At 55.6% G+C, this 27,755-nt stretch overlaps 1 protein-coding gene and 1 long non-coding RNA gene across 5 annotated transcripts; one reads left to right on the top strand and one right to left on the bottom strand.

Moving 5' to 3' along the window:
- Positions 1 to 1,294: 1,294 nt before the first annotated feature.
- Positions 1,295 to 10,756, bottom strand: LOC308656310. The gene is made up of 3 exons (XR_014023693.1): positions 4,296 to 10,756; positions 2,911 to 4,118; positions 1,295 to 1,345 (listed from the first exon to the last, which is right to left on the bottom strand). It is a non-coding gene; the product is annotated as an uncharacterized lncRNA (long non-coding RNA).
- LDLRAP1 (low density lipoprotein receptor adaptor protein 1) lies at positions 2,181 to 27,441 on the top strand. 4 transcript variants are annotated; one of them, XR_014023692.1, is made up of 10 exons: positions 2,181 to 2,367; positions 11,904 to 12,046; positions 12,862 to 12,974; positions 14,922 to 15,036; positions 20,220 to 20,292; positions 20,618 to 20,701; positions 21,328 to 21,458; positions 22,987 to 23,021; positions 24,350 to 24,809; positions 25,110 to 27,438. XR_014023692.1 is itself a non-coding variant. In XM_081307274.1 (9 exons), exons 1-9 carry the CDS (start codon positions 2,280 to 2,282, stop codon positions 24,492 to 24,494), a joined length of 927 nt encoding a protein of 308 aa, XP_081163400.1. In that variant the 5' UTR covers positions 2,181 to 2,279; the 3' UTR covers positions 24,495 to 27,437. The 4 variants fall into 4 exon arrangements, 3 of the variants coding, with proteins under 3 accessions (XP_081163400.1, XP_081163401.1, XP_081163402.1); XM_081307274.1 differs by having other exon boundaries at positions 24,350 to 27,437; XM_081307275.1 differs by lacking the exon at positions 24,350 to 24,809 and having other exon boundaries at positions 25,110 to 27,436.
- The last annotated feature ends 314 nt before the right edge of the window (positions 27,442 to 27,755 follow it).

The following is a 27,755-nucleotide window of genomic DNA, read 5'->3' as shown; positions in this document are numbered from 1 at the left end:
ACCAGCTGCTCTTGGCTGGTCAGCCTTGGGTGACTGCTTTTCCTCTAGGTGCCAGAAAGTTCTCTGTGATTCTAGGGCCCATATGTCCTGGGAGGGCCCAGCCCTTTGAGAGAGAAGGCAGCCCCGTGTGGTGACAAGCTGGGGGGGGGAGGAAGGGAAGAAGGAAGGGGGCTCTGGCTGTGTTCCAACTCCATGTGGGCCCCTTGCTAGGCATCTGGATTCAGAAATGAATCAGAAAATCTTCCTGCCCTTGAAGGACCAGCCTCTGACGGAGGTGAGAACAGAGACAGGCAGCAGCCGCAGAGCAGAGAACACAGGACTGTGGGAGTCTATGGCGAATCCTCGCTCCTAGGCCCCTGGGGGGTGGGAGGCAACCTTGAAGTGGGCTCAGGCCATGACTCTGCTCTTCTGACACCTGAGTGACATCCTGTGGAAGAGATATACTGTCGTCCCTTTTCCAGATGAGGCTCAAAAAGGGGAGTCCATGATCACCACAAGGACAGTGCTGTTCTAACCCTGGCATCCTACTCATGGGGCCTACAGGCCTAAGTGGGACCCTGGCCTCTGACCCTCAGAGCCCCTCTGAGAGTGTTTCTTTCCTGGGCCCAGGGATCCTAGCTGTCAAGTGGCTCCATTGCTGGCTGCTGGGTCCAGCCGAGTAGCATCCGAGTAGCATCTTCAGGAAATGGTGAAGGACAGAATGGCTGCCAAGGCACCTAGTTTAGACACAGTGGCCATCAGCAGGCCCCTTGTCCAGCTGGGGCGAGCACAGCCTGTGTTCCTCCCAACACAGACAGGTCTGCTGGCTCCTGAGCAGTCACAGAGGCTGCTTTGCCTTGTCTGCAAGAAGCCGGGCAGGGTCTGCGTTCCACAGTGTGATGGGAAGGCCCAGGAGCTTGGCGTTGGAATTCTAAAATCCTGGGGTTAGGAGACCAGTGCTTGAGGAATTCTAGAGTTTAGCTTACCCTGGAAGTGCTTCCCAAGAAGTAGGGCAGGGTCTGGGTCAAGGTCATTGTTATGGTTTGGATCTAGAATGACCCCCAAAGGCTCCTGTGTGGAAGGCTTGGTTCCCAATGCAACAGCATTCCGAGGTGGGGCTTTGGAAAGGGTTTGGATCAAGAGGGCTCTGATCTCATCAACCCACTCACTCACTGGGGGGCTCATCATCGAACAGACGATTAGGAGGTGGTGGAAACTGCTGGAAGTGGGGCCTGGGTGGAGGAACTAGGTCGCTGGGGGAGTGTCTTGGTCCCTTCTTCACTCTTTTGCCTTCCCAGCTGCCATGAGGCGAGCAGCACGATGTTCTGCCTTATCGAAGGCTCAAAGTGGTGGGGTCTCAGTTATTCTGTCACAGTGATGAAAAGAAAATACAGCCAGTAAATAGGCAGGCACCCACCTGTTGGAAGGATCACATTTCATTTTACAGATAAGAGTAAGATCCAGGGGCTGGGGATGTGGCTCAAGTGGTAGCAGGAGCACCACATAAAAATAAAATGAAGATGTTGTGTCCATAAATAAATAAATATTAAAAAAAAAAAGAGTAAGATCCAGAGGGGGGAAGACCTGCCTGGAGTCCCGCAGCAAGTCCCTGTGGGAGGTTAAGGCCTCTTTCCCCAACACCTCAGGGTAGAACACACCATCTCTGAGACTACCTTGGAATGGGGTAAGCAGGGGGCAGCTCAGAGTGCCAGCAGGTACCCGAGAGTAACCTCGTGCTATGTGGATCAGTAAGGAGCCCAGAGGTTGTGCTCAGGGTCCACTTTCAAGATGCACCCCTTTTCGGCAAATTTCTACTGCCTTCGAAGCCTCCCCCACCCTGGACATCCCTTTTTCTCATTCCTGAGCTTTTCACCGCTCGAGACCTCAAATTCCTGATTTGTAAAATGGTCTGCAAGCACCTTTCAGAAGCTGTCTAGAATCCTAGGCCCTGGCCTCCCGCGGCGGGAAGGGGCTCTGGGACCCTCAGTCCGCTAAGGGCGACCGGGGATGGGAGAAAAGGTGGGCGTCCAGCTTTCAGCGCCGGTCTCTGCCTGGACGCCTCCGGGACCGCCCACCTTGGAATCCCTAGCACAGTCAGGCCGAGGCGGGGCGAGTCTGGCATAGGGGCGTGTCCGTGGGCGTGTCAGATGGGCCTCGCCCCGCCCCTGGACGTAGCCGCGGAGCTCGCGCCGGGGAGGGGAAGGAGGGAGGGAGGAGCGCGCCGACCGCGCGCCGCCTGGCCGGGCGGAAAGTTTCTCCTGACAGAGTTTTGGCTGCGGCGCCGGCGGCCGGAGCGGGCCATGGACGCGCTCAAGTCCGCGGGGCGGGCGCTGATCCGGAGCCCCAGCCTGGCCAAGCAGAGCTGGGGGGGCGGCGGCCGGCACCGCAGTGAGTGTGTGCGCGCCCGTTGGGCCGGGTCGGGCGGGGGTCGAGCCAGGCGTTCGGGGCCTCCCGCGGGCGCCCGGAGTCGGGCCAAGTTGGCGGAGAGGCGGGGCCTTCCCCGCGCTCGCGTCCCGTCGCGGCCTTCCCGGCCCCGCGGGGTTGGGGTCGCCCGGGGTCAGGTCGTGCTCCCACTCCCCACCCCCGCTCTTTGCGGCGGGGAGGAGGGCGGAGCTGGGGAGGAGACCGAGCTGGGGGTCTCCAGGTGCCGGGGGAGGGAGGTGCAGGTAGGAGAGGCCTGGGCGACCCCGGGCAGCTCCCGCCCCACCGTCCTGGGCTGCCCGCGGGAGGCAGGAGCTCAGCGTCAGCGCCCGGGGGACGAGGGGCGCGGGCGAGCGCCTGGGAAGATGCCCCATCCCCGCGCCTCTGCTCCCCTGCGGGGACGTGCGGCGGGCGGAGCCCACTAGCCCCTCCACCAACCGGATTCCGGCCTACGGGGTCATCTTTGAACTCCTGGGCCTCAGGTGTGAGCCCGAGGTCACAGGTACCTACCTACTTGTTGGGAGACCGGCCTGGAGTGCCTGAAGAGGCCCCCGCCGCGGGCGACCTGGACCTAAAGCCAGATCCAGGTGGCCAGGCCGGCGGCCAGGCTATATTTGAAACCTGTTTTCTCTCGCACCTTCCCCCAGGGTCTAACGAAATCCCTGGGCTCCCAGGCAAAAGGCAGACGCCCTGCCACCTCTCCTGGGGGAGTCTGGGAGGCTGGGAGGAGCTCACCCAGGCCCCCCTTCCTGTCCTCTAGGCTCGGGTTACTCTCTGGGAGTCCGTCACCTGGCACCTTCCCCTGGGGCCTCGGAAACCTATCCCAGGTCCCTCCTTTTCTGCGAGTTGTTTGCCCAAGTTCACACAGGCCTTCCGGGCTGATGTGGAGCCAGATCGCAGGATTCCTGCATACCCATGTCCCCACCTGCCACCCACCTAGGGCCATCCTCTCCCCCGACCAGGAAACGGCACAGCCACCCCCACCCCTCCTTGCCTTTCAGGGCTCCGCCAGGGGAGCCCGAGTTCCCTAGTCCCTGGAGCGCCAGCGTGTCTGGGCCTAGGGAGTCCGCCCTGCCCCTCCTCTTGCCCCGATCTGCTGCTCCAGACTGGCATTGGGAACGTGGGCTGGGTCCTGCTGGTGGGGGTGGGGTCAGAGACCCGTTAGGGCCAGGCCGGGCATGTACCATCTCCCACACTTACTGGCTCCCAGAATAGTCCTTTATGAGAAAGCGTTCAGTGGAGGAACCCTGCCGATTTTCTCTAGGGTGAGCCTGGAAGCTCCCTGGGGCAGTGGTTCTCAAGGGAAGGGAGCCTAGAAGCACTGCCGAATCTGGGGAGAGGAAGAAGTAGCCACTTTGGGTGGTGGAAAAGAGTGTCTTTGGTGTGCTCCAATTGAGGACAAGTCATTTGTCCTTAATGATCCTCAGTTTCTTTGCTTGCAAAATGGGGTTAAAAAATTTTTACCTGGCAGGGTGTTATAGGAAAATTGTTTTATAATGCTCCCTTCTGATCCACCCCTCTCCCCTTCTCCTGTCTGTATAGACCTTCAACATGATTCTTACTGTGATGGACCAGGTTTGGGGGGCTTAGAGCCTTTTTATACCTTGAGGGAAAGCTGAGGAGCGCCCCTTCCCTCCCCCACCTCCCACAAGTTGAGAGCTCAGTCCCTGTTGTCCCAGTGCCTTCTATACCCTGAATGAGCTTACCCAGAGCCCCACCTGTCCCTCATTATTAATTCTCAATTTCCATCTGTAAATTGCAAATAAGAGAAATATCTGCCTCAGGCTTTTTGTGGGGTTACATCAGTGTGTTTTGCCCAGTACAAAGGAAGAATTCAATAGGTGGTAACTAAGGCTTTGGTCACTGTGTTTTACAAAGTATTTTGCTGCTTGTACCTCATTTGCTCCTATGATCAAAGCAGGGGATTCTTATCAGACCCATTTTAGAGATAAAGGAACTGAGAAGTGGAGTTGCTGGCCCCAGGCATATAGAGCTTCCAATGACAGAACTCCAAATCCCCAGCCAGGATCTATCTATGTGCTGGGGATCTTACCAGTGTGGCCTCTGGCCATGGAGAACCTCAGTGGCAGGTCCCACCCCAGGTTGGGCTGGCAGCCCCTGAAAACATTTGTGACCCACAGGTTAGAGATGTGACTAGGGGAGATGCTAGAGTACCCTTGCTTAGGGTTGTGACCCAACCAAGCCTTGGGCCTAGCCTTTGAGATCTGAGGCCTGTGGCTGAGTTTTGAGGCCAGACTGATGCCACTGGAGTTACGTAGGCCTGCCCCTCGCTTCTCAGGTCTTCAGCTGGGATTTGCACGATCATTCTTTTTGTTTGTAGAGAAACTGAAGCACAGGACTGGCTGCAGCATGCCTGATGTCACACAGGAAAGCCAACATCCCAAGGCTTCTGGGTTCTGAGGCTCACAGCTTCTCTCTCCAGGTGTCCTGACCTGGAGGGGTTCTCTCCCTCTCCCACATGTGGCTTCTTCCCATCTCTTAGGGAACCATAAATATTTTATCTTATTCCCTGGTCAAGGATTTTCCTTTCGTTCAGCTGCCTGGAAAGATGGCTCACCGTGGCTGCTCAGTATCCTTCTTCCAAAGGAATTGGGGTCATTTGACCCTTGGGCTCCTTTGGGAGTTGTGCTAACCTGTCAGGGAAGCAAAAGAGGAAGGATAAATATGATACCATCATGATACCAGTTCATGATGGTAGGTGGGGGAGGGAGGCGTCTGTTCATATGTATTTATGAGATATAAATAGGATGAATAAACTGCCAAACCCTAATACCTGTTGGGCACTGAGAGGCTATAGGGACCTGGGGACTGGTCGCTGCTCTTCTGGTAGTCCTCACAGTCTGGTGGAGGAGGTAGAGAAAGGGACAGGACTGTAGAGGGTAGCGATGCTGTGGATAAAGGCAAAGCAGGCTGCAGAAGCGACAGCATGGCTCTGCAGATTGGGCGGTGGTGTCTTTGAGTTCTTCTGAAAGTAGATACCAAGACAAGGATCTGAGTGCAAGTTCTGTATTTGAGAAGCGATCCCAGTAAATATTGTCAGGACAAGTGAGAAGGGAAGGGGGTCCAAAAAGTGGGTATCCTGAAGCAGATGACCACTGTGGGCCACTGGAGCTTAATCCCTGGGGAACTCTGGGAGCCAGGTAGAACGTGCTGCTCAGGGTTGTTCTTTTTTTTTTTTTTTTGGTACTGGGGATTGAACCTGGGGCACTTGACTACTGAGCTACATGCCCAGCCCTTATTTTTTTATTTTAAGACAGGGTCTTACTAAGTTGCTGAGGCTGGCCTTAAACTTGCGATCCTCCATGCTTCAGTCTTTGAGTCATTGGGATTATAGACACACGCCACCATGCCTTCCCTTTGAGGGACCCTGATCAGCAGTTGTAGCTGGAGGGTTGCAGTATGCAGGGGACTGGCCCTCTAAAGCCAGTGAGCCCGCAGGCAGGGTGGCAGGTGCTGGTAGACCAACATGAATGGAGGGCCTCTGACAGTATCACCTCTCTGGGGAAGTAACTTGGGCGATACTCGTGAATCCAATAGGGAAGAATCTGGGATGCACCTTCTAGGCACTGGGAATAGCAAGTGGCAGGGGATGTTTGACTTGGGGGCTGGGACTCTGCTCCTCCCAGATCTGGCCGCTGAGGGAGGGACATGAGGGAGTCAGAGGTTATCTACTGCCCACTGAGGGTCACATGCTTCTTTTTAGCAGCCCTGCAGGGCAGCAGGCCCAGGCCCTGCTGGAGTGACCCTGAGCAGGGCTCTGCATGACCGCTGCCTTGCCAGCAGGAGCGAGTGTCAGTTTGAGTCCCAGTGCTGTCATCTGTCAGCCCTGCGCACTCTTGCGCTGCTGTATCTGTGAAGTGGGATTGCCGACCTGTCTGTGGTGCTCTTAGAAAATACTCTGCATGGTCACGCACACAGTAAAGCCCTTTGCACCTGACATTGGTAGTGACAGTAGCTTGTACTCTGGTTCTTGGTGTGTGTCACACAGGGTAGTGGGGGAACTTGCTTCATCCTCATGACAGCCCCTGGGGTAGGTAGTATTATTGTCCCCGTGTAAAGGGGGGAGGCTGGGTGGCCGGCTGCCCTCCTGTAGAGCCTGTTTTTCTCCTGCAGTGTGTGTAGGTGTTCAGGAAACGGAGCTGCTGCAGTGATCACTGTTAAGTTAGTAAGTCTCACTAGCTTTCTGACTTCTGAAATTAGCCTACACTCTCACCTCTGAAAGCTCCTTCAGATGATGCTCCCAGAGGGCTGAGCATATTTGACAGGAGGAGACACTGCAGCCCAGAGAAGCAGCCATACTCCTGTTAGGGCAGAACTTGGGTCCCCTCCTGAGATATTGTCACTCTGTGGCTTCTAGGCCCCTGCTTTGGCTGAGACTTGGATGTCCCAGACACCATCCTGCTGGGTCTCCTGGGGCAGCAGAAGGGGGACAGGTATGCCCTGCCTGTCCCTAACTCCTGGGTAAGGACCTTCATGAGGAAAGAGCACATGGTCACAGCTGAAGTTAGACTGGGCGTATGGTCTGTCCCAGCTAACTATGGCAGCAGGTCATCTGTAAAATTGCACAGTTAAAATAGCATAGTCATTACCCACCACAGGGCGCAAAATAACCGGACCGGAACAGGCCTGCGGACTCAGGGAGCCTCTGGGAGCTTCCCCTGGAGTCCTGGGCTCCTTCTGAGAGCATGTGGCATTGAGCCGGATGCTCTGAGTGGATCCTGTTTGAGGTGATGACCGGTGAGCAGGACGAGGGTGGTGAGAAACTCCGTGGGTCTGTCGGTACCAAGGCCTGGTGCTGCTGGCTGCAGAGGGGAAGATGTGGGCCCCAAAGATCTCACATCTCACGAGAAGAGCCATGTGCACAGGAAGACCAGAGAGGAACCAGGCCTCCCAGAGGAAAGGGAGGACCAGTGACAGGAATGGGGACAAGGCAAAGCAGGACAAGATTGGATGGCACTGCTGGTCAGGGCACCCCTGCTGCATACCAGGTCCTGGGAGGGCGGATGTGGATGGTGGGTCCTTTGAGGTGAAAACACAAGCAGGCAGCTCCTTGGCAGTGGGGGTGTGGCTGTGGAGGAGGTGGAGGCTCACACTCGCAGAGGGATGAGAGTGTGGAGCACCTGCCACCGGCTGGCCCTGGCTGAGTGCAGTTTACAAGCTCATTATCTCAGTTTATTATCCAAGGATCAGAACGCCCCTCGGTGGCCAGCGCATGCCTGCAATCTCAGCATCCCAGGAGGTTGAGGTAGGATGGTTACAAGTTTGAAGCCAGCACTTAATAAGACTATTCCCCCCACCACAAACAAAAAACAGGGCTGGTGATGTGGCTCAGTTGGTAGAGGGCCCCTAGGTTCAATCCCTAGTAACTACCCCCGTCACACACGTGAAAGACAAAACAAGACAGCCCCTTACACTAGGAACTGTTGCTTCCCGTTTTACAGATGAGAAAACTGAGGCTTAGGAAGATAATTAACTGAGGATCACTCCACAAAGCACCAGAACTGGAATGGTAGGACTAAGGCTCTTGCTCCTAACCACTGGGCTATGCTGCCTCAGAGCTTCCTGGAAGAGCCTGGATGAATGAAGTGAAGGATCAAGTGAAGGGAAGAAAATCATTTTAGATAGAACTATTTGAACAGAAGCTCAAAAGTTGGAAAGTAGTGTTGCCTTATGAGGAGGCAGTTCTGCACAGTTGGAGCTGCTGGGGTCTCTGTGTGTGTTGTGGGAAAAGAGATGGGAACAGTCACTGTGGGGCTTGGGTGTAGGGGTCTGGGGTCCCCTCCCCTGCCCCCACTTGCTATAACTTCAAACGGGTACTGTCCCTCTCTGGGCCTCAGTTGCATCATCTGTCAAGCAAGGTGTGGAGACCCGGGGCCTCCGAGGCCAGGGAGTAGCAGCCACTTTACGAGGAGGGAGTAGAATATGGAAGGGTCAGTCCACGAAGGGAGGAATGCAGAAAAATGGCAAGCATTTTTCAGAGGTCAAGGAGGACAGGGGAATGTTTTGACAGCAAAGAGATCACCAGTGACCTTGGCAAGCTTTGGCCCTTTGGAATGGAGGGATCGGAAGTGGCTTTGGAAAGGGGCCAGAAAAAGGCTGAGCCACAGGAAATGAGAGAGTGGGGTCACAAAAATAGGGGAGGAAGGATGTTTGCTTTAGGGCAGGAATGGATAATGAATGAACAAGGCCAGCCCTGATTGATTGGTGTGGCCTGCCTTGGGGCCCTGTTTTGAAACTGAGGGAAATCAAGCTGCCGTCAGTTAGCAATGTCTGCCAAGGACACAGGCAATGGGCAGTGCAGCTCTGCCTGTGCCATCTTTAGATGGGCTCAGGTCCAAAGTGGTCTTGGTATCTTGGCCCACAGAAAGGAAGCCACTAGTGTTAGGAATACCCAGTCCAGGTGGAGCAAATACCTCCAGCTATAAGAATCTCTCCCTCTCCCTGACCCTCTCCTAGAGGTAAGGCAGCTGGCCTCAGGGACAGATGGTCTATCCAGTGATCAGGAGCTTGGGTTTTAGAGCCAGAGTCCTTGGAGCCTGAGTTTCCTTGTCTGTGAAATTGGAGTGAAAGAACGCTTGCTTGGAGGGTAGCTTTTTATTATTATTCTTTTTCTTTTTCTTTCTTTTTTTTGGTGATGCTGGGGACCTTGTGCACGCGAGGCAAGCACTCTACCAACTGAGCTATCATCCCAGCCCCAGCTTTGATTATTCATCTTTATCAACACGGTAGCTCTGATTCACCCCAGAGATGATGATGTTAGTCTTGGCTTCCTTGAGAGCAGGGCCTGAATTGTACCGTCATCTGACGTGGTACCAGGGACACACCAAGAAGAACTTTCTGCTGCTTTTTTGGAGGATCAAATGGATTAGGCTTCTGGCAGATGGGACAGAGGATGGGTTTACTTTGGGCTTTAGGGTCATCTCAGTGAGGACCAGGCCTCATGTTAGGGTAGAGGCCCAGGAGGGAAGGCTCATGGGCAGTGCATCAGGCCAGAGCTGGGGATGAGGTCTTCCAGGTTGTTCTTTTACCCAGCAAATGTGGGGTGCTAGCTGCGTGCCAGTTCTGGGTCAGCTAGCAAATCCCTGCTCACCAGGATCTCGGGAGGGATAACACGAGGCCCCCATATGACCTCCCCACCCCAGCACACACACGCACGCACACACACACTCCCTCTCAGACGAGGAAATAACCTCCGAGGGGGACAGTGGCTTGCTCAGCCCCAATCCAGAGGAGTGTGAGTGCAGTCTCCTGACTGTAGAGGAGGGGGACAGCCCTCGGACCTTGTAGTGCTGAGATAGGTGCTAGGAGGGGCCGTGGGAGACAGACTGCGCAGGGGGCCTGGTGGTGCGCCCTGGGCCCAGGACTCTACTCCTGACAGTCCAGCAACACCAGAGCCCAGCCGAACCTCGTGGGGAGACCCGTGACCATGCCAGGGCTCAGCTGCCCTGGAGCCCCTGATGCCAGAGCTAAACTTGCCTCCTGTGGCTGAGCATCAGTGCTGGTGAGGGGGCCCAGGAGGAGGCAGTGTGGACACAGACCTCTCCCAGACCCCGTCCAGAGAATGGCCTAAGGAGGTGGCTACCTCTCTGGTAGCCCCTTAGAAGCTGGTTCCTGTGTGGATCCTGCTGTGTCCTCAGCAAGATTGTGTGTGCTTCTGAGGAGTTTCTCATCTATAGAATGGGTATGGTCAGCGTGAACACCTCCCCCAAGGGCAGCATCTGCGTGGGCTGATAAGGACAGACAGGGCCCTACAGGTGAGGGGCTAGTGTTCATCCTGGGGCCTGGGGACCTTCGTACTGCTTCCTTACTGTGCTTCCCTCCCAGGGATGGATGCCGGGCCTGAGCTCCATCCACCGAGGAACCTAGGACCGGCAAAGCCTCCCATGCGGGCTGCGCCTCCCCTGTGTCTCTGCCTCCACAGGGCCCTTTCCTGAGGGGTGGGGCTGTCTCCAGCCCTCCCTCCTGCTCTATGTCCCTATCCAGTGACTGACTCATCCCTCATTTCCCAGCCTTCCTTACGTTAGTCTTCATCCAGAGTTCTCAGAGGACCCTTCCCATGTAGCCTGCTCTGCCATTACTGTCACCCTCAGAGGAGGGCATTATCAGTCTCAAAGGGGATGTGGCGGGGGGGCTCTTCTGAGAATGGGTTGGTGGGAGCAGGCAGCAAAGCTGGAACTTGAACCAGGTCTGCCAGAATGATTAGGCGACATCGCCCAGAGATCCTTGAGCTGCTGCCTCTGCTGCCGCCCTTCCCCAACTCTTTGCCCTCCCCAACCCTTGGGTCTCGGGTGCAGGCAGAGTGAGGCAGTTCAGGCTGGGCCATGGTGGCCACCCGGGGCCTCATCCCTCTGCTGTGGTGTGTGACTTTTGTCTCATGTCCCTTCCCCTCCATTCTGCCTCCTGACTGTAGCGAGGGCTCATACCCACCTCACCAAGGCTGCAGCAAGAGAAGGGGCAGAAGTTAGCACTGGCGTTCGCTTCCACAGCATTGATGGTAAAATTGGAATGAAACAGAGAAGAGTAGCATAGCCCAGTGCAAGGGTGACAGGCAAATTCCCTAAGTGCTCCATATTTTTGACTACCTGTGGCACCCACAGGGCTGCCAACCAAATCTAGGTGGCATCAAATTTTTAACATTTTGACCAGTCTCAAAGACCAAAAAAGTGAGCTCCATAAGTTAAAGAAGCCTGACACAAAAGGCCCCTCACTGAGTCTATTTGCATGAAATGTCTAGAAAAGGCAAATCTTGAAACAGAAAGATTTGACACCGAAGGTCCCCAAAACCTTGAGACAGAAAGTAGCCTGGCAGCTTCCTACCACTGGAGTGGAAAGAGAAACAGGTGGAGGCACCTTGGGGATGACGAAAGTGTATGGGTTGTGATGACAGGTGCTCCACTTGTAAGTTTACCAAATATTACTGAATTGTCTCCTTAAAACAGATGAATTTTATGACATGTGAATTGTGCTTTAATAACATTTTAAAAATATTTTTAGTTGTAGATGGACACAATACCCGCATTATTTATTTATTTATTTTTATGTGGTGCCACACAAACCCAGTGCCACACATGTGCTGGGCAAGTGCTCTACTGCTGAGCCACCACCCAGCCCCAATAATAATGTCTTTTAAAAGTAAAAAAAAAAAAAAATGGATTTTTTTCACTTGGGGAAGAAGAAAAAAAAAGAAGCGTTGAAGTTGAGTTTGTCTGGGGACTTGGACACGTGGCCAAGTCAGCCCCGGCACTGACTGGCTCTGTGGGCTTGTGTGGCAGCCTCCTGGGCCCCAGCATCGTTGTCTGCAGTGGCTGTGATAAAAGACCTGCTCGTGGGCTCTTTGAGAATTCGTGGGGGCAGTTTGTGGAAAGCTGCTTATCAGTGCTGGGTGTGTTCTAGAAACTGTTCTTCATGGGTAGTAAAAATGGTGGCAGGGGCACCACAGTGTTCCTTCCTGGTTTTCTGAGGGCCTCCCTGTCCTACCCCAGAGCTGCCTGAGAACTGGACGGACACCCGGGAGACGCTGCTGGAGGGCATGCTCTTCAGCCTCAAGTACCTGGGCATGACACTGGTGGAGCGGCCCAAAGGCGAGGAGCTGTCAGCCGCTGCTGTCAAGAGGATCGTGGCCACTGTAAGTGCCCTGGGGAGGGGGGCAGGTGCTACAGCCAGGGCCAGCTTCTTCCCAGCTGCCCCTTTTCCCCAGCTCATGACCTCAGTGGGATGTCTGAGCCTGGCCCTGCCCTGGAGTCTTCGTGTGTCAGCTCAGTGGCCTCACATGGAGGAGATCCACTGGACTTGCGTCAGGGTCAGTGTCCTCCTGTCCAGCCAACATGTCTGTGGCTACTTTCAGTCACAACTCCATGGCTCAGCCTCCTTGCCTGAGTTTTGGTGGCTTACCAGTGCTGGGGAGGTAGGGAGGTTGCTGTCATTTGACCATGTGCACAGTGGCCTGAGAGAGTGTAGCCCACGAGGGACCAGATTGGTCCCTCCCAGCTCCTAGTGAGTATGGCCCTTTAATCCACTTTCCTTAGTGACCTCGACACTATGGCTCAGGTGCTGGCAGGAGTGGTGGGTGGAGCACTCCCACGTCATCCTGCTGGTGGAGATAGCCGTCTGGCATCCCTCCCAGCTGTGTGCCCTTGGACCAGTCCCTCACCCTCTGAGTTCACTTCCTCCTGGGGGGGAAGGACGAGAGTCCACCCCGCTGCCTGTGAGGTCCAGTGCTTGGCAGGCTGAGGGTGCTGGTGAACAGCAGCAGTTGTTATCCTGTTTTTATTGCAGGAGGGGCTGGCTGAGCACCCTCCCCATGGCACTGGCCTGAGCTGAGGCCTCACGCAGGCCCTGCCTGTGGGTCTGGGGCAGTTAGGCGCAGCCTTGAGGCAGGGCCCCACGTAAACAAAACAGGCAGCTCCTGACCTACCTCTGCCTTCCTTCTCCCTTCCCCAGGCCAAGGCCAGTGGGAAGAAGCTGCAGAAGGTGACTCTCAAAGTGTCACCCCGGGGCATTATCCTGACTGACAACCTCACCAATCAGCTCATTGAGAACGTGTCCATTTACAGGTAAGCTCAGCACGGGGGTGGCCCATGTCACTGCCTCTTGGGGTGGTGCACCGAGTGGTCTAGTTGAGTCCAGGCTCTGTTGCTTTCTGTCACGGTGATGGTGGAGTCTTCGTGTCCTCATCTGTTAGATGGGATGGGAGCAGGTCCTGCCTCCCTGAGCTCTAACAGAATGCTCCCACATAGCACCCAGCTCGCAGCAAGTCTTCCACTAAGGTGCAGTTGCCTGGCCCTGTGCGCCCACCTCAACCTGCACAGTGCCAACTCGGCCTGGAGCACAGAGCTACAGACTCCCTGCCTCTTCCACCGCAAATGCAGTAGCTCAGCCCTGGGCAACTGGCCGGGCATTCCAGAGGGTCACCCAGGATCTGCACCACAGTGTGTAGATGGTCCCTCTGAGGTTCTCTTGTCCCACAGAGGCAGGGTTTAGCCCTTGGAGCCTCAGGCTGCCTCCACTTCTCTCTTGGCTGGTCACCTGTAGAACTTACGAACTAGAAGGGGTCCCAGTCCATTCTACAGAGGGAGAAAGTGAGGCCCAGAGAGGGAATGGCCTCTGCTACAGTGAGGTGGTACCTGGACAGGGACCAGGCTAGAGCTCTGTCTAGCAGGCCCCCATCTGCCAGGCCTCCTTCCACTTTCTTGCTTTGTCCCCAGGCAGCTGGCTCAGCTGGCTGCAGCCTGGGCCAGCGTGGGGGGCACATGTGCTGGGGTCAGAGTGTTGAGCAGATGCCTTTTCTCACCTTGCTGATGCCACCAGCCTGTCTTTCCAAGTACCTGCTCTGCTGATGTCTGTGCCAGATGAGGGATGTGACTCACGCTCTGTCCTCCAGGAGCTCCCAGTCTAGGAGGGACAGGAGGGGAGGAAATAGGAGACAGAGTGTTGGGGTGGGGGGAACAGAAGAGGAAGGGCTTGCCTGGGGAAATCTGGGAATGCCTCTCAGGGGAAGTGACACCCTGCTGGGGCTTGAAGAATCACAAGATCTGGCTGACTGATTCCAAGGACCCAGGGCCATTTGGGCAAGAGGCTGGATCCCTAGAAATAAGAGGCAGCTAGGGATGTGCACCCCTTCTGTCCACCTGCAGGTCTTCAGCACTGCCACGGGAGTGGTGTCATTGAAGCATGAAGCTGGGGCCTCTCGGCTCCTGGTCTGTCGGCTCCTCCCCAGGTCACGATTCCTAGGACGGGAGGAGTGGGGGAATCCAGCAGAGAGGACCAGCAGATGAGGGCTGGGGAAGCAAGAGGGTGTTCCCTGCAGAACGAGTTGCGAGTTGCGGAATCTCCACCCATACCCACTGGGGATCCTGTCACCATCTTCACATGCCCAACCCTAGTTCTAGGTCCCCACCCTTGGCAGCAGCTCCAGAAGATGTGCTGCTCCTGATACCAGCCACCCTGGGGGACATGGGCTGGAGTTCCCCTGATGACCTGGCAGGGGAGGCCGGGTGACGGGCAGAACGAGCAGGGCGGTGTCCCTACCCCCAGTTAGAACAGACCTTTCAGGGACAACTCTGGAATCCCACAGGTGAGTTTAGGTCCCAGCTCTGCCACCAGCCCTGTTGTCCCAGACCTTGAGCCTCAGTTTTTCCATCTCCAAGGGAAGCTCTGAGAATGAAGCAAGGCTCTGTCTATAAAGCTTTGATCCATTGCCTGGGGAGCAGCTGGGCATCAGCTCCTACTATTTTGGAGTGTGGCTCAACATGGGAGGGGGAGGAGGGAAAGGAGGTGGCTTCCTCTGGTCTTTACCCCCAGTTCCTGTGCCTGGCCTGGGTCCTTCCCCCACAGAAGATGCAGGATGCCAGGCCTGGAGGCCAAGGCTAAATCTACAGTCCGGCCTTGGAGAAGAGGGGATAGTAGGCTCTTTGAACTCAGGGGAGATGCCCTACATACAGCACATCCAAGCTGTGGTCAGGCCCTGTTGGGTCTGGTGACACTTCCCACTTACCTTTTAGGATCTCCTACTGTACAGCAGACAAGATGCACGACAAAGTCTTTGCATACATTGCGCAGAGCCAGCACAGCGAGAACCTAGAGTGCCATGCCTTCCTGTGCACCAAGCGGAAAATGGTCAGTGGGGAGCTGGGGCTGCCCTTGGGAGGAGGCAAGACCCAAAGGTGAAAATCCATTAACAATGGACACAACCCCTGGGAATCTCAAGTGGCTGCTGAGAGCCAATGGCATTGTGCAGGCCTATAGTCAGCGGCGCCCCACAGGACAGCCTGGTTGTGCCCAGTGACTTGCCTTTGTCCAGGAAGTACCTGGGCCGCTTCCTCTCTATAACAAGATTTGTTAGGTGTGAGATTACCAGGGGCCACTGCAGCCTGCAGGGTGCAGACCTGGGAGGGCTTAGGCCCTGGCGATGAGAGGTCAGTGCCCAGTTCCTGGGATGGACCCCTCAGGGGACTGTACTTGCTGTGACCAGCCCAGGGAGGGAGAGGCTTCATCACCCTCCGCATGCTCATTTTAGTGCCTGGCTTTAAGGGTTTTCTTGTTTGACCTTCAGGACACTCTGCGCCGGGACACTGTTGTTTGCTGTTGTTTTTCTTTGAGACTTATAATGAAACACCCTCGGAGCCCAGCTGTCTTGCTGAAGATGACGGCCGCCAAGAGCAGAGGCCCTTGAACCCACATTCCTTCCCCTCTGTGCAGCTGGGAGGGCTGCGAGCTTCTGTCCCATTTCCAGGCTGACCCTGACACATGTAGCTGGATGGGTGGATGAGAGACCTCGGTGGTCTTGGGCATTTGTCTTGAATTTGGGAACATGGGGCTGGGGCAGGTCAGCCTTTGGCATCGTGGCTTTGTTTCTGCAGCCCTGTGATTGGAGCATCTTCCCTGTAAAGAGATTCCCACATCTGCTGATTCAGTGTCAGCTTCAGTTGACCTCTGTCACTGCCAAGAGCCTGGTCCCCAGTCCCCATGGCTCTCCCTTCCCTGTGTAAAAGGACCCGTGGAGGACATCAGAGCAGTGGGCCTGGCTTCCTGCGGCCCACCTGCTCTAGGTACTGTGTTTCCTATGACGCTGTAACAAGTGACCACAGACTTAGTGGCTTAAAGTCAGACATGTTTATCTTCTCACAGTTCCAGGGGTCAGAGAGCTGAGGTGGGTCAGCAGGTTGTGTTTCTCCCAGAGGCTCCAGGGGGGACTGTTTCCTGGCCTTTTCTTCCTTCCAGAGGTCACGTGGAATCCTGTGTTCGAGGCCCTGTCCCCCACCTTCAGGGCCTGAGCAGGTCAACCTCCAGTCTTGCTTCTGTCGTCACCTTGCTGTTTCTTTCTCTGGCTCTCCTGACCCCACTCGAGGCCCTGTTGACATTGGGCCCACTAGGTAATCCAGGATAATCTCCACATCGCAAGGTCCTTGACTTAATCCCGTCTGCAAAGCCCTTTTGCCATATACGGTAACATTCACAGGTTCCAGGGATTAGGACAGGGACATCTGTGGTGCCCAGATTCAGCCTACCACAAAGGATCATGGAAGACACATAGTAGGAGACAGACAAGAAGTCTCCTAATGGCTGATGTGCTGTGTGGCCTTTGATAAGATCCTGCCCTTCTCTGGGCTGTTATCTATCAACAGAATGAAGAGATTACCTCAGTGATTTTTTTTTTTTTTTTTGTACTAGAGATTGAACCCAGGGGTGCTTAACCTCTGAGCTGCATCCCCAGCCCTTTTTATTTTTCATTTGGAGACAGGGTCTCACTGAGTTGCTTAGGACCTTACTAAATTGCTGAGGCTGGCCTTGAACTCACAATCCTCCTGCCTCAGCCTCCTGAGTCTGGGATTACAGGCCTGTACCGCTGTGCTGATTTTGCCCCTTTGTTTCTTGCAGACTCTGTGGGACTGGGCACTCACCTGGGGTCTTGTGATACCGCAGGCTCCTGAACTGTGGCGGCTAAACTTCTCCAGTGGCAGCCTTGTTCCCTAGACAGTGACTCTTGGTGTTGGTTCTTATGAGGCCACATGGACTTAAAATACGGGCTCATTTTGTCCCATTGTCCGCCTCTTCCTCCTACTGACTGGAGTGTGTCCTGGGCAGCGGGCCCACAGCTCCTGCTGCAGCAAGAGGGCCCGGTGGAGGGCCACTCCCAGGTGCAGGGGCTCCCTTGTGCATGGGGGTAGGATAAGAGGGAGCTAGCCTGGCACCTCCGAGGGAGCACCTCAGACAGACCTGAAGGAAATCGGCTGCCCCCGGTCAGAAAGGCAGTCAACAGAGGGCAGGGTTCCTGCCAGACACCAGGCTCCTCCCTCCTCTCAGCATATCCTGTCCGTGGTCAGGACTGACTGGCTGCACTGCAGCTTGTCCTTCTCTCCATTCTTTGCTTCCACCCCATTTTTCTGAGACACAGCCCACCCCAGGTGACACACAACACTGCCTGGTGCTCCAAGGCTTTAGCTAGCCCCTGGCCCTGTTTGGAAACCCAGAGATTCTCAAGATTTCACAGGATTCCTCACGGGGAGGCAGAAGACAAGCGGTGCCTTGAGCTCCCACTGCCGTGTGGTGTGCCCTTCCTGGGCCACCTGCTGGCGGACGGGAATGTTTTTGTAGGAAGCTTCTTCTGGCTGTGCCCAGTGGGACCAGAGAAGGGAGGCCTGGGGGCTGTGCCTGGTGGGGAGTGCTGGGGACTCTGGGGACTGAGCAAGTCTGCAGGCAGGGGCTCAGCTTTAGTAACCGGAGGGCTTAACTCCAGAGTGGAGGTTCTCCAACCTTCCTGGAGGTCAGGAAGTCTCCCCAGAGACAGGGACTTCAAAGGATGAGCAGCGAGTAGGAGTTTGCCAGGCGGCCGTGGTGGGGCGGCTGGTGCTGGGACGCAGGACAGCACTGTCTTAACACAGCTGGGACTTGGAGACCGTGAGGGTGTGGCAGCCTGCCTTCCTGGAGTCTCTGTCTCCCTGCACCTCCTGCGGGAAGCTTGGAGAAGGGGTTCATCCCCACGTCACTCACCAGCCAGGCCAGTGCTGGGGCAGCACAGCCCCCAGGCCTCCTTTCCCTGTCCTGTTGGGCACGGCCAGAAGAAGCTCCCTACATAAAGACATTTCCATCCACCGGCAGCAGGTAGCAGTGCCCACCGAGGCCTCCAAGTACAGAAGTGGAGGCGGAGGAACTCAGGGTCACTCCACAGGCCCAGGGACTCTATGCCCCCACTCTACCTGGGCATAGGGGCTGCTGGCCTTCCTGGAGTGATCCTCATGCAAGGCTCTCTCCTTTTAGGGAGCAGGCTGCTCAGGGAGCAGGGCTCAGTTGGCCTAGTACCTGGCCAGTCACTGGAAACAAGGCAGGGACGGGAAAACTGGGTAGAGAGTCTGGTCAGGTAATGAGACAGACCTGTAGTCAGCGGTACTCAGAGGAGGCTGGCACCGGCCCTGGAAGTGGGGAACGAAGGCTGTCCGTGGCAGGCCTGAGCAGTTTGTCCTCTGAGGTTGGTACTAGATCCTGCAGCTGGTACTAGATCCTCACAGACCCCGCCGCGCCTAAGCCTTCAGCCACCTGCACTTGCGAATCTGCAGCTCTGGTTATATTTGGTTTAACTTACAGCCTGGGATGTCAGGGCAAAGTGGCGGGAATGTATGCAAATGAGAAGCAGATTTATGCAAAAAGAGTCTAAGCTTGTATCCCCAGGTTTCCTGCAGGCAAAAATATTGGTGTTTCCACATCCCAGCCACACTGGGTGACCAGCCCTTGCTCTGGTGTATAGTGATCTGACTCGGGTTGGTAATTAGCCCATATTTTTAGTTCATGGGCAATTCTCAATGGTAACTGGGTCTATTAAACTTGATTCAGACATGACAGCTTAAATTGTAAACAGCTGTGAAGAGCTTCATATTTAATTACCATATTTAAGTTTTGCCATAAAGCACCCGTACTTCCATCAAAAATGTAAATGACGGAGACATTCAAATGAGATTTTAAACTTGGTGAAGTTTAATTGGCACGCATCAGTCAGCTTGTTTAGGGATTTTAAAACTTTAAAAAAATTTTTTTTTGGAAGGCAGTGGCCACGGATTCATTTCTCAATTAAACCATGTTGTCTGGTAGAAGGGGGAGTGTGGCTGAGGCTGGCGAGGTCTGAACTTGTGGTGCACTTGAAGGAGTCTTGTGCTTTCTTCTCCTACCCAGAACTTCTAGAAGGAAGTTGGGTGGTGTTTCTAGGGCTCCAGCTCCAGCCGTGAGCTCTGGAGCTCCCACGCCTGGAGTTGAGCTGCACGGGTTCCAACTGGAGGGTCCCAGAGAGGAAGTGCTGAGTGGAGTGTGGCCCAGGAAGGTCCTGGCTGGCTGAGGCCTGCCCCTTTGAGTGCTGTGATCATCCAGCCTGTAGCCTCCTCGGAGGGGTGTGGCCTGCTCTGGGGGAGGAGGTTCAGACTGACCCTTACAGGCAGGGAAGCACACAGCTCAGGGGACACAGGCTAGTGAGCTAGTGAAAATTTCTTATTTTTTTATGGTCCCGGGGATTGAACCCAGGGCCTTGTGCACTTGAGGCAAGACCTTTACCAACTGAGCTACATCCCTGGCCCCAGCTAGTGACACTTTCATATGCATGATGACCGCAGAGAGGTAGGTGATGACAGGAGTGAAGTAGTGACATTTGAGTGGGATTGGAGACCAAGGATGGGGTTCCTTAGGGGTGAAGGGCTGAGGTGTGCCCCACCCCTTATAGGTTGGTTCCAGTAGAACTGAATGGTTTGGTCCCTGACACTCACTGCCATCTTGCTCCTGCCGGGAAGTTTGTAAGGCGACGCCACCCTTGCCGGGACCCAGCTGTCAGCCCTGCTGGCTCGCCTGGCATAGCCCTGGATGCTCTGACCCGCCTCCCTGGCCAGGGATCTTCAGGCCGTGGCTGAACTCTGCCAGCCCCAGCCTCTGACCTCCAGTTCTGTGGGCTCAGGTGTACAGTCCCCAAGTGCTCAGGGGCTTCTCTAGATGTGAGCCTCAGCTCATTGACTTCGGGGAGGAAAGCCTGGCGAGGGCAGCCCTTGCCGTGGGGCAGCTGGAGCAGGGTGGGGACTTCCCTGGAGGTGGGGAGAATGGGGCCTGGGCTGCTTCTCTAGACTGTCTTCATGCCTAGGTTGCTTTGGTATCAGATGAAGAGCCAGACCATACCTGCTGCCCCAGGCATTCCCTCCCAAGCCAGGGATGGAGGCATAGGAGCTACACGAGGGACCACGGCACCTGGCCTGAGTCCCCAGCAACACAAGTTTGCTTGCTCTTCCTTGGATGACACCACAGGCCTCCTCACCCCACTTCCTGTTTTTCAGGCACAGGCTGTCACCCTCACTGTAGCCCAGGCCTTCAAAGTCGCCTTTGAGTTCTGGCAGGTGTCCAAAGAAGGTGAGTCTTTTTCATCGAAGTCATGGGAGGGCGGGAGGGCAAGGGCCCCCAGTCAGACCTGACTGACTCCCAGCCTCATCCTCACCTGGCTGTGACTTTGAACAGGTCCTGCTGAGTCTCATTTTTCCCGCCCAATGGAAGGGCAGTGGCCATCTCCCTCCCTTGGGGTGCTTGTGAGACTTCAGTGGCTTCTTCAAGTTGTCCTTCCTCCTGGCTGGAGACCTAAAACTACCCCAAGACTGCTCGCAGCCTGCCTCCTGCCCAGGGATTGCAGGAGACAGTGCCGGGGTCTGAGGCTTCTGCTTGCTGTGCCTTGATCACACAGAGAAGGAGAAGAGGGAGAAAGCCGTCCAGGAGGGAGGGGATGTACCAGGGACCTGCCGCGACAGCGCCCCATCTTTGAAGAGCTGTGAGTGTTGGCCAGGGGAGGGGCCCTTCAGCTGCAGGGCATGGGGCCTGCCTTCCACTCGGGGGGCCTCCCCTTCCAGGGCTGGGCAAATCTTGATGTTTGATTTTGTTTTGTTGTTAAATCGATAATACATGTTTGTTGTGGTTAAATGAGAAAATGTAGGCAGGAAAAACGAAAGCCCACTTGGTGCACGTTTTTCTAGATGTGTCCCTGGGCAGGGTGTGTGCACTCTCTGTGTACTTGCATTCTGTTGTGCACTCTCTCTGAAAACCTAAGAGCTGTGCAGGAGGATTGCAAGTTCAAAGCCACATCAGCAACTTAGTGAGGCCCTGGGAAACTCAGCAGGACCCTGGGGATGTGGCTGGGTGGTGAAGTGCCCCAGGGTTCAATCCCTGGTACTGAAAAAGAAACCAACTTCAACGTTGTGAAGTTCAGAGTTTCAGGTTTCAGTCTCAGCCCTCAGTGGGAGATAGGTTCTCATCTTGCAGGCGGTCCAGCTTTGGGAGGAGGTGTGGGTAGGGTTCTGGGTGGTCTGATCAACAGGTCAGGGCAAGGCTGAGTCCAAGGAGGGATTCAGAAAGAAGTGACACATCTCCCACTGATACCCTTGACGGACCCCCTCACAGTGGTCGCCACTGGGAACCTCCTGGACTTGGAAGAGACAACCAAGGCTCCGCTGTCCACGGTCAGTGCCAACACCACTAATGTGGACGAGGCACCACGGCCTCAAGTCTTGAGCAGCAGCAGTGTTGTCTGGGTGAGTGACTCTGTGGCCTGGGGACCCCACAGAATTCACTGATCCTTGATCAGATCTCTGGATGAGCCTCAGGCAGCTCCAGGGTCCAGGCCTTGGCACTGTGACCTGTGGGCCTCTAGGAGGACCAGACCCAGCCCAGCAGCACCCAGTCCCAGGGCAGGGGATGAACAATGTCCCCTTTGAACCTGGGGCCACGTCCCCAGCAGGCCTGACTCCCAGCACAGCTGTCTCCTCACAATGCCCAGCCTCTTGGCCTGAGCGTCCACAGCTCTGCCCACTGCAGGACCAGCCAAAGGCCCCTTTGTTCTTGGTGTGGCAGAGTTTGTGCCTGAAACCCCTCCCCGCGCAGCCGTCTAAATGAGGAGTCAAAGACTTGGGCTGTTGTCAGTGTGGCCCGGGTCCCCTATTGTCAGTGTGGCCTGGGTCCTCTGTGACTCAGCGCAAGCCTCGGACTCTCCAAGGCTCAGCTTTTTCATCTTGCAGCGAGGAGGGTGACCTCTGCCCACAGAATCTCCCAAGGAACTTTATTTTATTTTGTTTTATTTTATTTTAGCTTTTCATTTGAAAATGATTTCAGACTGTGTTACAAAAATAATACAAAGAATTCCTGTTGTCCCTTCACCCAGATTCTCTAGATGTCACCATCTTGCGTAACCACATTGCAGTGATGAACATCGGGGAAGTAACTCGGATAGACCGTGTTACACAACCTGCAGACCCTCGCCTTTCTCCGCTTGTCTATTTTATGTCCATTTTCTGGTCCAGGGTCCATTGCAGAATCTTGCACGTACTTTTTTTGTATATCTTTAATTATTAAAAATCTAGAACATTGAGGGCTGGGGATAGAGCTCAGCTGGCAGAGTGCTTGCCTTGTGTGCACAGGGCCCAGCACCACAAAAAGAAAAAAAAATCTAGAACATGGACAGACTTCCACAGTTCTCAAGTCCCTCTGACTGTTGAGAGACCTGGGTGTCTCTCAAACCCGTGGTGGTCTGGGGACCACCCTTGCTCCTTGCCCATCTGCACCGGGGGCAGTGGAGGGACCTTGCTCAGGGCTTCTCCGCTGCAGCTATGGGTCCTGCCACCCATCATGCTGCGTGCGTTGGCATTTGGGCTTTGGGCGAGGATGGAGGCCAGGGAGCCTGCTTCTCCAGCCTTTCCTTTTTGGCATTTTGAAAGCCATGGAAGTCACCCAGTCCCTCACTTGATGGAAGGAAAAGCTGAGTCTCACAGAGGAGCAGTGACTTGCCCCAAGTCTCACAGACGCTGGCGGCAGAGTTGGGAATGAGGCCTCCGTTCCAGTGCCTGGGACGTGCCCTTTCTCTGCCCCACACCCTGCTGTGGGTCCACAGGCTGAGGTGCTGGTGGTGGCAGCCAGGTGCAAGGCCTGCCTGAGCCTTCCCTCTATCACCTCCCCCTCGCCCCACATGGGTCCCTAGTCCCTGTGGCTCACGGGGCTGGGTCGAGCCCCTGCAGTGAGCGTGGGCTTCCCCTGCAGAGTTCTCACCTCCTGCTTTGTCTCCCCAAGGAGCTGGACGATGGCCTGGATGAAGCGTTTTCAAGGTAACATTGACTGTGTTCGTTGTGCTGGGGACAGGGTTTTGGGGTTGGCCCTGCCTGCCCCTCCCTCCCAGGGCCTTTGTTGTGCCTGACCTCCAGAGCAAGATCCCCTCCTTCCACTCGGCCATCACCAGGGACAGGCTCCCCTCTACCTGGGGGGACCCCTTCCAGGGCGGCCAGATGTGTTAGAAAGCTGTTGCCGTTAGGTCAGAAACTCCTGGTGGCTGCTCTGCCACCATCTGAGCTGAACTAAACGCTCTGCAGCTCAGGCCGATTTCCTCTTCCTACGCCTGGGGCAGGCTGCGTCCCCTCCTGGGAGCCTGCTTGGAAGTGGGGCAGGGAGAAGGCAGAGCTTAATTAAGCCCAGGGAGGAGGACCGTCAGGCAGCAGGAGGTATTTTGGTAAAGACTGAGGGCGGAGGTGTTTCCCCACTTTCCCAGAGGCCATCCTGTAGCCATGGCTACCTGCAGTAGCAGGACAGGCTGCCCAAAGGACTGTGGCTGCAGGGAAGCCCTGCGCCCTGTCAGCCAGCCCCTTGCCACACTCCCACTGCTGGGCTCTGTCAGGTGGGGACAGTGCCCGCTTTACACCATCCCCAGAGGCAGCACCTTGATCCCTTATGGGGACAGGGACGTTTTTACCACCTTTCTTGCTTTACTGGCTGATGACCACCCCTCATTTGAAGAAAAGTTTTCTTTTGCTTTTCCTAGCTATTCAAGTATCATATGTCCTTTATTAAACAATTTCAAAATCCAGGGAATCATAAAACAATGTGTACAGCCTTGGTATAGCTCAGGCAAATCCCACAGGGATGTGATTTTTCGTTTGTCCTTGGGGACCTGCTGTCTCTCTTGACACCTGGGTGTCGGAAGCCCCTCTCCTGCTGGTCAAACCACCCAGAGTGCCTTCTGAGGATGTGGGCTGTCACTGGCTTAACTCCCCCAGTTCTGTGGACACTGGGGGGTCCCCCTGTACATAGGGCTAGAGCACGCTGTTGGACGTGGTTATAGCCAAGGAAGGTTCTCAAGTTTAGGCTGGTTCCCGCCAGGGCCGGCCATCACTGCCTTCCTGCACTGCCCTCTCCCTCTTCCTGGTCACTCCTGGTCAGGCCTGTACTGTGCCCTGGCCTCTCTTGGGTTCAGTGTGTCTATTGCCTGGCTTTTGGATTGATGCTCTAAGGACTGCCCACTGGTCAGAGGCTCTCCTTTGTCCTGTGTCCTGCGATCTTCCTGCTCTGCCCTCTCTGGTCCTGTGCTGCTGGGCTGGACTGGCTCCTCAGGCCCTACCAGCTCCTTGCCCAAGCACTCAGCTCACACAGCTCTGCCTTCCAGGCTGGCACAATCGCGGACGAACCCTCAGGTCCTGGACACTGGACTGTCAGCGCAAGACATCCATCATGCCCAGAGCCTCTCGCCTCTCGACTGGGAAAAGCCTGACAGCCATGGCCCCGAGCAGGAGGACCTCTTCAGCTTCTGAGGGCCTGGGCCCATCAGGATTCTACCAGCCTTGACATGTGACAGACCAAAGCCACCTGTGGCAGGGCATCCAGCTCCAGGACCTGCTGGCCACCCCTGCCGGCCCACAGCAGCGTCAGCCTGCAGATCAAAGCTGCAGCCAGTCAAGCAGAGGGGAGAGAGGGAGTTTTTAACCTGCTTCTTTAGAACTGAAAGATGCCTTGAATATTTATTCAGTGACTCCCGGTTCATGCTCAGAGGCCAGTTTCCCATCGGACATGTTATATGTGCAGTGCTGTGACTTCCTGCTCTCTCCCGAGCCAGCTCTGCTCCAGCTGTGGGTATCAGGACAGTGACCAAAGCATTTCATGTCCCTAGGTTTCCCTGGGGACATCCCCTCTCCTGGCTGAAAGTGATGAAGCTCAGCAGCCCCCAGGCAGGACTGGGTCCTCGAGCTGGTCCTCCTCAGGCCCCCAGCAGGCCCAGGCTTGACACCTAGACCCAGGCACTCAGAGGGGCAGCCGCAGACCAAAGACAGCCCGTGGCTTGGCACTTTAGAGCACACAGAGCAGCCGTGCCTGGGGGCTCCTTGATGGTGCTGATAAACAGAGCTTTCTTTCCGCCCTTCCTCCTCCAGGAGGGGCCAGGATCCCTGTGGACGGCCCCCACCACACTGGGACCGGTGGAACTGGCTGCCCAGACTCTGGAGTCCACTGTGACTGTGGGGACTACCTGTGTAGTCACCCCCAAGGCCTCATCCCTGCCTTCGCCCTCCCTGGATGAGGCTCTGCCTGCTTCCTGGTTGTCTGTGTGCGTGTCCCTGCCCCTCCACGCTGTTGGGATGACATGGACCCGACACCTAGGTTCATATAGGAGAGTTTTGAGGCCATTTTACAGATGAAGAAACTGAGGCCACGCCCGTGGAGGGGCTGGTGTGAGGAGTGGGACTCAGATTTTGATGCCAAAGCTGCTTCCTCTGCCGCCACCTCTGGCAACCTGCTCCTCCTTTTTCTCGAGCTTTATTGTCCTCCCAAGAACCAAAAAACCCCAGCTATTTTCTGACCAAAATGTGTTTCATAACAAACCATCTGGTGCCTTTCCACTCAGAGTTGGCACAAGCCTCGTGCCCTGCTCCCCGCCTCACTGTTGATTTCCGGGAAGATGCAAGTGTTTGAAGTCTGCTAATTCCGAGAGTGAAACAAATCAAACTCTGTGCACATCCCGCTGTTCTCTTTCCGGACACTGCGGCCGGTCCCAGGCGGGACACCACAGCAGCAAGCTGTCTGCAGTCTCTCTTTCCTTCCTGGCCCTGCCCTGCGGGCTCTGGCATCCTGAAGCCTGGCCGAGCCGGGAGCATCTTTTCCATCCCAAGGAGCCTCCCCAGAGCAGGCGTCAGCAACCCCAGGAAACAGCATCTCAGAGGCAAGGCTCCGACTGAGCATCTGAATCAGAGCAGGTGCCTGGGGAGGGGGCTTCTGGGGTCTGCACCAGAATAAGAGTAACTTCCCTTCCCCGCCCAGTCGCGCTGCTGTTCCCATCCTAGGCCTCCTTTGTCATGGCCTGTATTTGTCACAAGGCAGCGAGGGTGGGGCAGGACTCAGGCCGTCCTTGGCACAGGGGCCGGGCTCCTGCTGGGCTGTGAGGGCTGCACTGTGGCCTTTGTCTCCTGCTGGCCGGCTGTTGGTGTGCTTCCATGTGCTGCTGCCCAGTCTTGTGCTTTGCCCTGTGATGCTGTAAAGGAAGTTCTAATGAGAAAAAATAGTAATAAATATTCTCTTGAAATATAAGGAGCGCTTAGAAGGAGCTGCTTGGTGACCAGAGTGCTCTGTCCAGTGGCTCTTGCCCTTTGGTGTTGGGAGCAGCAGTGGCCACAGACCTGGGCAGGTACACACTCAGAAGCAGCACCCAGAGTGGGGGTGCTGTTGAAGGTCCAGCCTGCAGACAGGTGTGTGTGGTGGTGAGGTCACCTCTGGACGACTCGAGGCCACACCAGTGACCAGTGTGTCAGCACTAGTGAGTTCTCTAAAAGCTGGTGTCGGGGTCCTGGGTCAAGGTCTGTGAGCCCCTGAAGTGTGTATTAAACCTGTGTGTGCCTCCTGTCCCTGGAAGGACACCTGCCGTCTCCGTCACATTCTCCAGTGACCCACAGCATACGTTCATTTGCAGGACTGCTGCACAAAAATGGCTTCGACTCAGTGCTGGGGCCAGGGCCAGGCAGGAACCACAGGAGCCCAGGATGTGTGGCTTTGTGTGATGAGGACAGTAGGGAGACCCACATCCGGGATCAGTTGCCTCTTTCCTTGAGCCTTGATTTCCCCACCTGAACAGGAACAACTGCCTCCCCCAGTCTCCCTCCCTGGGGTTGGGGGACTCTGGTGACCACTATACTGTGTGTAGCGTGTACACTCAGCTCACAGGTTATTGCAGAGCAAAGTGCAATTTGGCCCAAATATGTTTAAGAAAGTCTGATGACAGTGACCAATGTTAGTGGCCCGCCCACTGCGTGCCAAGGGCTATGTAAGCTGGCTCATAGGATGTGTTGAGCCCAGAGGCTATTAATTCCCTCCTGCCGAGCGCACCAGGGCTCAGAGAAGAAAGCTGTCATGCCCTGGCAGGGCACTCGCATCCGTGTGGGCCTCCCCTGGCCTCCCAGGGTCACACCACCTTCTGTGGTCACACTGCCTGCAGCATCCTGTCCAGCTCACAATGACCATTACAGCAGAGCCACACTCCTCAGGTTCTGTCAGCCACGGTGCAGGGGCTGGCCAGGCCTGGCCCTTTGCTGCGGCTTGTGGGGGACTCCAAGCATTTCTTCAGATGGTGATATTTAAAACATCTGGAACCCAGAGACAGGCTCTCTGCTGTCGGCTGTTGGGCAGACTCCCATGAATTCTGAGTGGATCACAGATGACTAGGAAATTCTCTCCTTTCTTCTTTTCCCTGTAATCTGAAAAGATACCCAACAAGTTCATCTTTCTGTATAAATTTGGCCAATGTCTTTAGTCTCCAATGTCTCAAGTTATGAATCCTGAGGGCCCGACACGCGTCTTCCATGCGTAGCAGATGAAGTGAGAAGAACAAGGTCACTTCTGACTTGACGTGAACTTGAGCTTCGCTGGTGGTCTTCTCTCCAGGAGGAGAAACCATCCCAGTTAAGCCTCAGAGGGGTTTTTGACAAGCCCGGCCAGGGCGTCTGGGCGGAGTCCATGTCTGGGGTGCTGACTTTGGGCCTGGTCTTCACCCAGCTGCTCTGCCCCCTCCCCCACACAGGCTATCAAACAGG

This window comes from Spermophilus citellus, assembly GCF_964194105.1.
Source record: "Spermophilus citellus genome assembly, chromosome: 9".
NCBI lineage: Eukaryota > Metazoa > Chordata > Mammalia > Rodentia > Sciuridae > Spermophilus > Spermophilus citellus.
This window is presented reverse-complemented; position numbering and strand designations above follow the sequence as displayed.

Coding starts and splice junctions, on each gene's coding strand:
- LDLRAP1 (XM_081307274.1), top strand. CDS start 2,280: ATGGACGCGCTCAAGTCCGCGGGGCGGGCGCTGATCCGGAGCCCCAGC. Junction 20,702..21,327: donor CGCCCCATCTTTGAAGAGCT/GTGAGTGTTGGC, acceptor ACCCCCTCACAG/TGGTCGCCACTGGGAACCTC. Junction 23,022..24,349: donor CTGGATGAAGCGTTTTCAAG/GTAACATTGACT, acceptor TCTGCCTTCCAG/GCTGGCACAATCGCGGACGA.